Source organism: Mesoplodon bidens (assembly GCF_964165515.1).
Source record: "Mesoplodon bidens genome assembly, chromosome: 9".
Classification (NCBI taxonomy): domain Eukaryota; kingdom Metazoa; phylum Chordata; class Mammalia; order Artiodactyla; family Ziphiidae; genus Mesoplodon; species Mesoplodon bidens.
Genome location: NC_138166.1, coordinates 100,863,282 through 100,873,603, shown reverse-complemented (window position 1 = coordinate 100,873,603; position 10,322 = coordinate 100,863,282). Strand labels below are relative to the sequence as shown.

Genomic DNA, 10,322 nt, shown 5'->3' with positions numbered 1-10,322 from the left:
CCCCCGCGTCATGCGCACGCACCGCCACCCCCGCCGGCTCCAGCACACGCAGCCCGAGCCCCCCTCCCCGCCGCCCCCGCCCCCGCCCCTCCTGCGCGCGGGCCCCAGCGCCCCCGCCCCTCGCTCGCTCGCTGGCTCTGCAGCCTCCACCCCCGAGCCGCGCGCTCCAGCCCCAGCGGCCGGGCCCCTCCCACCCAGCTTCGGCCCTTCCGCCTCCTCTCCAGGCCCCACCTACACCCGCCTCGAGGGCCCCTCGCTTCGGGAGGACAGCTGCTCTGCCCCCCTCCCGGCCCCGGCTGTCGCTTTCGCCTCCCTGCGCTGGTCTGGGTGGGGTGTCCGATCTCTGGGCAGTGCCCGCACAGTGCCCTGGGCCCGAGGGTACTGATGAACGCGGCTGATTGGCCGAGGAGGGTGGCCAGGCCAGGCCCAGTTGCGCCTCCCTTACCTCGCCCTGCCTTCAGTGCGGCACAGGCTCCCCTGTCCCAGGGCCCAGGGCCCTGAGGTCAACCCTAGAGACCACGCCGACCCAGGGTTCTCTCTCAGGCCCTGCCTGGACTCTCCATTGCCGGCTGCAGCACATAGGCTGGAAATCTGGATTCCCGGATTCTATATCCAGTTCTTCCTGAGGAGAGCTTCATCTAAGGGGCCCTTGGAAATGACACTTTAAACAACAACGTCCCCACACTTATCTTCCAGCCTCTCCTAAAAGACACCCACTGCCGGACTGGGAGAGGACCAGTGAACACGGCTGGACCCCACTGAAAGGGGGAAGGAAGAAGAGAAAGGAATCAAATATTATGCCTTCTTTCCCACTCACCCCATTCAAGACACGCACCAGGGTCCACATGACTGTCTCAATTTTCTTTGTCCTCTCTCCCTTGTCTATACTGTGTTCCTGTCCACTCCTGGGGCCAGGGAGTTCCCTCAACGTCCTAGTTCCTCTGTATCCCCATTGCTAAAGCTGTATGCAGTTCTGCTAGCCACCCCCCCCAACTTTCCTGAACCCCATAAGAGGGGGCATTTGAAGAGCACTGGTCCCAGCCAATCAGCCTGCCAGGGCTACACCCCGATGTCCTCTGGCACAGTCCTCCTTTTTACGTATCCTTCCACTTCCCAGGCCAAGCTGGGTCTTTTCCCAGCAAAAAGTTGCCCACCATTCAGCTATCTACACAACTCTACCCCAGTACCAACCCAGTCACCGTTCCTAAGTTTCTTGTACCTTGCAAAGAAGCTGGTGCGAGCTAATCAACACCGGGGACCTCCCAAGCTCCTGAGGGATGTGGGTTCTACCTACCTGCTTGACCTTAAGAATGTCTTGCACCCTCTCTGGGCTTCATCTGAAAAATACAGTGGTTGAACAAATCACCTACCCTATGTTCTGTAAGTCTAAGAGCAATATCTAACGTATCTTTTAGAAGCTTAATTAGAATTGACAGCAAGAAGTTGCACCAGGTACCTCTCAGTAGAGCTGTTGAGGGTAAAGAGTCCCTCAGAAATGTTGCCCCAGCAGCCAGCACATACCTGTTTTAGCACTGGTGGGCTACTTGTCTCCTTTATTAGTATATGAGCCACATGAGGGCAGGGATAGAGTCTGATTCACTGTACTCCCAGCATCTCACTCAGTGCCCAGCACATAGTATACATCTAAAAAATATTTCTAGAATAAATGAATAAATGAGAAGGAAGGAACTAGAAATAAGTTAGTTCTTTATATGATAAATCTAAACTGACTGTCCCAAGGCAACATTTGGAGTGCTTGCTCCCACAAGTAAGCATTTGCTATCAGGACACTAGGGTGCATTATTTTTAATCAAGACTGGTCTATACAATCTAGGATGTAAGATCTCTGTGCCTCTCTGTGGCTATAGGAGCCCAGAGGAGGGAGGGAAAACCCATGGAAATTAACTGGCCCGGGCCAGGCCGAGGCTCAACATCCTCTGTACAGCAATACTCTAAGGACCTAATTTCTGAGCACAAATTTGGGTGGAGGAAGTGTTCTAACACCAAGTGAACAAATATCTACTGTGTGACAGATCCCCTACATAGTTTTCACACTTGTTTAATAAAACACCTAATTTTTTCCTTACAATTTTTTCCTTACAATTGTCTTATGAGGTATGTTTTAGGAATGAAGAAATTTAGGTTCAAAGAGATTCAATAACGCACTCAAGGTCATATAGTTGATAAGCACGGGATAAGGGATCAGCATTTGTGCCAGGTTCCAAAGTCCATGCTTCTTGCACAGTCTTACAGGGGCAAAGTGGAGAAGGGGACCAGGTAAATAAAGCAGCTCAAGCCACGGTGGCCAGCCCTGAAGATGGATATCCTCAGCCAGCCTGGTGGGGCAGCCCAAGGATACTGGGCTCTGGGCTGAAGAGTCAATTTGGAGGGTCCAGGATGCCTTCCGGCGTCCACTCTGACTTAAGAGTAGGCCGGGGTAGGGTCCACCTGAACTCCCCAAAGGCTAAATCTCGAGAAACACCGGTGCTCTGACACGCTCCAGCTGACGTTAGTTTCTGGAGTGATACATGCCCTGGCTGCCCGAGGGGGAGGGGGAGGATGCTGCTGCCGCCCAAACCTCTGCGGGCTGGAACAACCCCCAAAACACGCCCCCACCAGCCCCTCAGCGATTTGCGGGCACCGAGATCAGGTAGCCGAGCCCCGCACGTGGGTCCGCAGGGCGGAGGGCGGGGACTGCTCACCGCGCCGGACTACAAGACCCACAATGCTCCGGGCTGCGGCGGCGGCGCAGCGGCAGCGGGGAAGGCGGGGGTGCCTTCAGGTGTCTGCGACCTCGCCACCTCCCGCCCGGAAGTGCCCGAGGGTCCGCTATGGAGCTGGCGGAGCTAGGCGGTGAGTCCCTGCGCCTTGACCGTACCCACCCCGCCGCCACCTCAGCTGGCCCCCGCTCGCCCCGCCCCGGGATCGCCCTCGCCCTCCCGCCACTCGGGGATGGGTGTGGGGGGCGGGAAGATGGGAGGGGTGATAGAGGATCAGGGTGGGGAGGGCGAAGTCTCGGATTCCCGGCCGAGATCTGTGGTCCTGCAGCAGGCTGAGTTTGGAGAGGCTTCTAGAGGAGGCGCGGGGTCGGGCCGCCTCGGGGTGGGGTTTGAGTGCACCAGGAGGGGCCGAGTTGGGTGGGGGGTGGCAGCCCTCGGAGGTTCCAGTTTGCCAAAGGGCGCAATTTGACTTTTGGCGTGGGGAAGCCTTGGGAAGCGGTCCCGTGCCGCGGGTCGGGGTTTGGGTAAATGGTAACCGGGCGGTGTGTGTGTGTGTGTGTGTGTGTGTGTGTGTGTGTGTAGAGACCTTTTTCTTCCCCCTTGGAGAAACTTTAGCGACGGAAGAGTAGATAAGCTTTGGGTGAAATAGACGAAGGAGTAGATAAACTTTGGGATGACCTAGACGGGAAGAATAGGTAAGCTTTGGGGTGAAGTTTGGTGCAGGTTGAATTTAGGGGAGAGTCGCTTAGAAGGTCAAGGCCCTGACCTCGGAATAGGGTTTGGGTGAATTGGGCAGCTGGTTGAAGACCTGATCTCAGGTTACAAAAAATTAGGACTTGGGATTTGGTGATGGGAAGGGGTACGTGGGGCAAGTTTGGGGTAACTGGGTGTCAGAGCTGTCCGTGTCCCACGGTGGCGCTCGGGTATGCAGGCAGAGGTCTGAGGACTGTGGGAGAGTTGTGGTGGGGTGGGGTCAGGAGCCCCCCCGAAGTTCAGAGGGATCTTGGCGGGTGAGCCAGCCCCTTATGGGTTCTTTGTGCCTCTCCAGCTCGGTAGCGCAGCGGGCAAGGCAGGTGCCATGGCCCTGATCGAAGGGGTGGGTGATGAGGTGACCATCCTTTTCGCGGTGCTTGCCTGCCTTCTGGTGCTGGCTCTCGCCTGGGTCTCAACACACACTGCCGAGGGCGCTGATCCACTGCCCCAGCCGTCAGGGACCCCAACACCGACACAGCCCAGCGAAGCCATGGCGGTCACCGACAGCATCAGAGGGGAGGCCCCAGGAGCTGAGACCCCCAGCCTGAGACACAGAGGTCAGGCTGCACAGCCAGAACCTGGCGTGGGGCTCCCAGCAACACCGCCACCTCCAGACTCCCCCCAGGAGCCCCTAGTACTTCGGCTGAAATTCCTCAACGATTCAGAGCAGGTGGCCAGGGCCTGGCCCCATGACACAATTGGCTCCCTGAAAAGGTAAGCCGGGAAGAGAGGACAGGAATAAAGTGCTAAAGAGTGGGGTGGGAATGATCACAGACCTAGAACGGCCACTGAGGATATCAATATCTGAGACTTATCCCTCCGTTTATAGATGAGGGAACTGAGGCCCCCAAATCACACACCGTATTGTTCCCCTGAAGCAGGAGGGGTCCCCTTAGAGGCCCTGACTTGGGTGGTAGGTGGAGGACAGGGGTGAGGGTGGGAGAGTTATTTCGGGCAAGGGGCCAGGATTGCCTGAGACCTGCTCTATTACCCAGGTCCCTCTCTCCTCAGGACCCAATTTCCTGGCCGGGAACAGCACGTGCGACTCATCTACCAAGGGCAACTGTTAGGAGACGACACCCAAACCCTGGGCAGCCTTCACCTCCCTCCCAACTGTGTTCTCCACTGCCACGTGTCCACTCGGGTGGGTCCCTCACACCCACCGTGCCCACCGGGGTCAGAGCCAGGCCCCTCCGGGCTGGAAGTAGGCAGCCTGCTGCTACCCCTGCTGCTGCTTCTGCTGCTGCTGCTCTGGTACTGCCAGATCCAGTACCGGCCCTTCTTTCCCCTGACCGCCACTCTGGGTCTGGCCGGCTTCACCCTGCTCCTCAGTCTCCTGGCCTTTGCCATGTACCGCCCGTAGTGCCTCCACGGGCTCTTGGCAGTGTTGCTAGCCCCTCCGGACCTTGCTCCCCACGACACGGTGGGAGTTGCTGTCTGCCCAGGCCTGCCTCTCCGACCTGCCTCTTTCCACTACCCTGGAGCCCAGCCCTGCGCCGCAGAGCATTCCAGGGGCCAGCGGAGGCCCCTCCCTGTGACCTCCACGGCTCTGGGCCGCCCCCCGGGGCAGCTGGCCCTCAGCACCCACAAACAGTCGGCTCCTCCGGGTCAGACAGCTGCTGTCGCTGCCTTGGCCCTGAGCAGAGCCGGGCCACGCCCCTGGGCCCTTCTTAGTGTTCTGCCTGAGAATCCAGCCACCTCTAGTCCCTGACAGCTCCTTGGGCTGATTTAGGGACTCAAAGGGACTCAAAGACTGAGGGGCTGGAGAAGGGGAGCTGGGAGGGGTGGAGGGGGTTCTCTGGAACATGTGCAGATTAAATAACTGTGAAGTTTTCACTCTTGGTGTGTGTCTGCGTGTGTGGGGCCGGGGAGCTCTTGCCCACTGGGAGACAAGGCATGAAGGGCGCCGACCGGGCACTTCGCTCTGCCCAGCCTACCCAGCCCGGCCGCTGGCTCCCCGTCACCTTTTCATCCCAGCCTCAGCCACTAGCCCTTTGGCCCCGCCCCTGCCCCGCCCCATCGCCGCGCGCGCAGCTTCCCGGAAGCAGGGGGCGGGGCGCGCGGCGACCTGGCGCGCGGGGACTGACGGGAGCCACGTCTTTGCTGGCCGAGGACTGTGCTGCGGTTGGCGTCTGGGTGGCGATCCGGGGGCTGCTGGGAAGATGGCGGACTCGGTGGCCCCCCGATGAGGAGGCCGCGGGGGGAGCTCGGCCCCCGGGCCTCGAGACCGACAGAGGGAGCGACCTGCGCGGGGCCTGGGGAGCCATGTAGGGGTGGTGCCTGCGGGGCGGGCTGCGGGAGGGCGGCGGGAGTTGGTGTTGGCGACCGTGCCCACGGTCTCCTGGCATCCCCGGGCCGGGTGGGCGTGGGGGGGGGCCCTGACACCGCCGACTCCGCGCCACGGCAGAGCTGAGCCCTCGGGCTCCACGGGCGCCCTCCAAGGTGGGCCCTGCGTTCTCGTTTCACGGGCGAGGCTTGGGCAGAGAGACGAAGCCACTTGTCCAAGGTCACGCAGCTGGTAAGTGGGAGCACCCAGCATGGAACCCAGGACCGTCCGGCTGCGGAGCCCGCGCTCCACCCTCCGTGCCGCCGCCGCCTCCTGCGGGAGGGGGAGGTGGTCGGGAGGGCGCACCGTCGCGCGAGCTGGGCTCCAGGCTGGGCGCGACCACTAACCAGATTCGTGACCTCGGGCTTAACGTAACCCCCTCGCCTCTCTGGGCCTTGGTTTCTCCACCTGTGAAATCGAGGTAATGCCAGCCCTGCCTTCCTCCTCATAGGCCTGTAAGGAGGACGAAAGGGGATAATGCATGTGGAATTGCCTTGTAAATACCCCTACGCTGAGCACACTGAAGGATTACGAGTGCTGTTTCAAAGGATGGAAGAAGGCAGAGAGGGGCGGGTTGGGAAGTGGAGCAGAACGGTCACAGAGAAGGGTGAGCACGAGTCCGGGCTGCTCAGACCCCGGGCTCCACTGGATGGGGAGCGAGGTGAGGACTAGATAGCGGGTCTTTCTCACCATTGGAGAATACCTCACCCCCTTTTCTGGGCCACCCCTCAGGGTCTCCATCACCCAACGCCATGCTTCGAGTCCTGCTCTCTGCCCAGGCCTCCAGTGCTCGGCTGTCTGGCCTGCTGCTGCTCCCACAAGTACAGCCCTACTGTCTGGGGCCCGGCAAATGGGGAGACCGGCCTCCTGGAGGAGCCCCCCATGCAGTCCCTGTGCAGGGGTTGCAGCGGCTTCTGGAACAGGCGAGGAGCCCTGGGGAGCTGCTGCGCTGGCTGGGCCAGAACCCCACCAAGGTGCGCGCCCACCACTACCCTGTGGCACTTCGTCGCCTGGGCCAGCTCTTGGGGTCTCAGCCACGACCCCCTCCTGTGGAGCAGGCCACACTTCAGGACTTGAGTCAGCTCATCATCCGAAACTGCCCCTCCTTTGACATTCACACCATCCACGTGTGTCTGCACCTTGCAGTCTTACTTGGTGAGGACGGTGTCTGGGGGGGTGGGTGGGCGTTAACGGAAGAACAGAGAAACAGCAGAGGACCCGAGATCGCTGACAGAACCCACCTCTCGGGCTTGCCAGGAATGGCACATACGCCGCCACACTTGCTGCTGCTCCCCCTGTATTCGTGGAAGACATCACGAGTCAAGCAGCAGGTGTTGCAGCTTAGCTAGGGTGCCACCCCAGGTCCCTTCGAATACAGCGCTCTAGGAAGCCCCTGCAATTTGTTACCACGGGCAAGAGCTGAGAACTCACTTGCCTTCTTTGTATGAGGCCTTCCCCACAGACTGTTCTGATACCTTAGTTCACGTGGTATCTCACATTTCTCTAGTGTTTCCACGTGCTCTGTAGCAAACCTTCCAGCCCAGAAAACAGAGACGAGAAGGATTGGGGATTCATTAACTAAACTCCAGGACTGGAACAGACCAGAGCAACTCCGTTGCTAGGACTGCTTCCTCTGACCCTCTCCTCCTCAGGCTTCCCATCAGATGGGCCCCTGGTGTGTGCCCTGGAGCAGGAGCAAAGGTTCCGCCTCCCTCCGAAGCCGCCTCCCCCTCTGCAGCCTGTCCTTCGCGCTGGGCTAAGGTTGGAAGCTGCTCTCAGCTGCCCCCGTTTCCAGCGGCATCCACAGCATCACCTCATCCGCAGCCTGGCAGGTGCTGGAGGGGGTTAAGGTTCATGAGAGGAGGGGAGCTGAGGCGGAGGCAGGTGGTGTCTGGTGGAATCTAGTTGAGGTCTGGCCTGAGGGTCCGGTGTGATGAGCTGTTCTTCGCAGAGGCCAGGCCAGAGGAACTGACGCCCCACGTGATGGTGCTCCTGGCCCAGCACTTGGCCCGCCACCGGTTGCGGGAGCCCCAGCTTCTGGAAGCCATTGCCCACTTCCTGGTGGCCCAGGAAGCCCAGCTCAACAGCAAGGTGGGATTACCTCCCACCTTCCCATGCTCCTCTCCTACTCATCCCATCCTCAGACACCCTGGCAGGCCTAAGCCCCATCCAGCTTGATTGGCTGCTTCTGTCTGCAGCAGACAACCCAGTTAGGATCTCTACTCTTTCCCGTGGGGTTCCACCTTTGCTCACACCCTCGCTAGCTTGTCCACCTCCCCAGCACGTATGCCTGGTTGTCTGCACTTCTCCAAACACTCTTCTTTTTTTTTTTAAAAGATGTTGGGGGTAGGAGTTTATTGTTTATTTTTGCTGTGTTGCGTCTTTGTTTCTGTGCAAGGGCTTTCTCTAGTTGTGGCAAGCAGGGGCCACTCTTCATCGCGGTGCGCGGGCCTCTCACTATGGCGGCCTCTCTTGTTGCGGAGCACAGGCTCCAGACGTGCAGGCTCAGTAGTTGTGGCTCACGGGCCTAGTTGCTCCGCGGCATGTGGGATCCTCCCAGACCAGGGCTCGAACCCATGTCCCCTGCATTAGCAGGGAGATTCCCAACCACTGTGCCACCAGGGAAGCCCTCCTAACACTCAGCCCCTGTCTTAGCTTGGTTGATCCCACTCTGCTGAGTCTTCAGGGACAGAGCCCGCAGCCACGTCTCCTCTGCTTGTTTGAAGACTAATCACGTGGAGCTCAAGCAGTGCTTACACTGTAGAGCTTCTGGTGTGTACGTAGAGGGGTTGCTCTGCCTTTATGGTGATGCTGTAAGCTTGCAGGCCAAGCCTCCCTGAGGTCCGGCTTGTAGAGAACACTGGAGAACCATTTCTCACCATTTCTCGCCAGGTGATGGGCTGCTCTTGCTCCGCAGGTGGTACAGAAGTTGGTCCTGCCCTTTGGGCGACTGAACTACCTGCCTCTGGAACAGCAGTTTATGCCCTGCCTTGAGAGGATCCTGGCTCGGGAAGCAGGGGTGGCCCCCCTGGCAACTGTCAACATCTTGATGTCACTGTGCCAGCTGCGGTGTCTGCCCTTCCGAGCCCTGCACTTTGTTTTTTCCCCAGGTTTCATCAGCCACATCAGTGGTGCGCAGACTGGAGGGCTGGCTGGGTCCCGGGGAGCCAGTGGGCAGGGGAAGCAGGGTGGGGATCTGCAACCCTGTAAGCCTTGTCCTGCTTTCCTGCAGGCACCCCTCATGCCCTGATTGTGCGGCGCTACCTCTCCCTGCTAGACACGGCCGTGGAGCTGGAGCTCCCAGGATATCGGGGTCCCCGCCTTCCCCGAAGGCAACAAGTGCCCATCTTCCCCCAGCCACTCATCACCGACCGTGCCCGTTGCAAGTACAGGTGGATGGGGCAGCTTTGGGGAGGGGAGGGGAGCGGCCCGCAAGAAGCACGGGATAGGCAAACCCGGGGGCCCGTGTACTGTGTGCGCTGCTGCGCCCTAGGCAGTCGGAAAGAGCGGAGCAGCAAAGGCATTTCCCAGGGCCACGGAACTAGGCAGGAGGGAGCTAGAACGAGTGTCTTGGGGGCTTTCCTGATACTGGTGTTCCTCTCCCCCAGTCACAAGGACATAGTAGCCGAGGGGCTGCGCCAGCTGCTGGGGGAGGAGAAGTATCGGCAGGACCTGACCGTGCCTCCAGGCTACTGCACAGGTGAGCTGCGGGTGGGCCAGCGGCTCGCCAGGCTCGCCAGGACACGGAGCCTCCGCTGAAGGCCAGCAGCTCTTTCTCTCCATGCCCTGCAGACTTCCTGCTCTGTGTCAGCAGCTCTGGGGCTGTGCTCCCCGTGAGAACCCAGGACCCCTTCCTACCGTATCCTCCCCGGTCCTGTCCCTACACAACCCGTGACCCTGCCCAAAGGTAAGGGGAGAGGGTGGGAGAGCCTTGCCTGCCTTCACAGACAGCAGCTCTGAGCCAGTCGCTTACTTCTCCTCCAGGGTGGTACTGATGCTGCGGGAACGCTGGCATTTCTGCCGGGATGGCAGAGTGCTGCTGGGCTCACGGGCCCTGCGGGAGCGGCATCTGGGCCTGATGGGCTACCAGCTCCTGCCGGTGAGAGCCCTCCCCGCACTCACACACTCAGCTAGTAGCGCTGCCCCGGCCGGCCAGGCCCTGGAGTGACCTGCTGCCCTCTCCCCCTGCAGCTACCCTTCGAGGAACTGGAGTCACAGAGAGGCCTGCCCCAGCTCAAGAGCTACCTGAGGCAGAAGCTCCAGGCCCTGGGCCTCCGCTGGGGGCCTGAAGGGGGGTGAGGGCGTGCACACGGGTTCAGGATGGCCCCCCCATTGGGGGGTGGACAGTTTGCACTTTGGCGACATCTGCTTTGATTTGTCATTAAAGTCCCTTTCCTTCCCCATCGCACATGTCGTTTCTGGGGCAGAGCGGGTTGGATTCCGCCATCTCTCTTCCATTCATACCTGGCACGCGCGCACACACACACCCACACCCCACACACTACACACACACCACACACACA

At 60.2% G+C, this 10,322-nt stretch overlaps 2 protein-coding genes across 12 annotated transcripts; both read left to right on the top strand.

Annotated features, from left to right (window-relative positions):
- Positions 1-2,762: 2,762 nt before the first annotated feature.
- On the top strand, positions 2,763-5,244 carry TMUB1 (transmembrane and ubiquitin like domain containing 1). Of its 3 annotated transcripts, none has more exons than XM_081244389.1 (3): positions 2,763-2,853; positions 3,769-4,187; positions 4,485-5,244. In XM_081244389.1, the coding sequence occupies exons 2-3, from the start codon at positions 3,799-3,801 to the stop codon at positions 4,834-4,836; spliced, it is 741 nt and encodes a 246-aa protein (XP_081100515.1). In that variant the 5' UTR covers positions 2,763-2,853; positions 3,769-3,798; the 3' UTR covers positions 4,837-5,244. The 3 variants fall into 3 exon arrangements, with proteins under 3 accessions (XP_081100515.1, XP_081100516.1, XP_081100517.1); XM_081244390.1 differs by lacking the exon at positions 2,763-2,853 and adding an exon at positions 3,028-3,102; XM_081244391.1 differs by lacking the exon at positions 2,763-2,853 and adding an exon at positions 3,137-3,415.
- A 288-nt stretch (positions 5,245-5,532) lies between these two features.
- FASTK (Fas activated serine/threonine kinase) lies at positions 5,533-10,202 on the top strand. 9 transcript variants are annotated; one of them, XM_081243569.1, is made up of 11 exons: positions 5,786-5,991; positions 6,251-6,406; positions 6,532-6,954; positions 7,452-7,631; positions 7,751-7,890; positions 8,717-8,930; positions 9,032-9,191; positions 9,408-9,499; positions 9,592-9,706; positions 9,765-9,898; positions 9,991-10,202. In XM_081243569.1, exons 2-11 carry the CDS (start codon positions 6,277-6,279, stop codon positions 10,086-10,088), a joined length of 1,686 nt encoding a protein of 561 aa, XP_081099695.1. In that variant the 5' UTR covers positions 5,786-5,991; positions 6,251-6,276; the 3' UTR covers positions 10,089-10,202. The 9 variants fall into 9 exon arrangements, 6 of the variants coding, with proteins under 6 accessions (XP_081099698.1, XP_081099697.1, XP_081099695.1 ...); XM_081243570.1 differs by having other exon boundaries at positions 5,787-5,991; positions 9,784-9,898; XM_081243572.1 differs by lacking the exons at positions 5,786-5,991; positions 6,251-6,406 and adding an exon at positions 5,533-5,740 and having other exon boundaries at positions 9,784-9,898.
- The last annotated feature ends 120 nt before the right edge of the window (positions 10,203-10,322 follow it).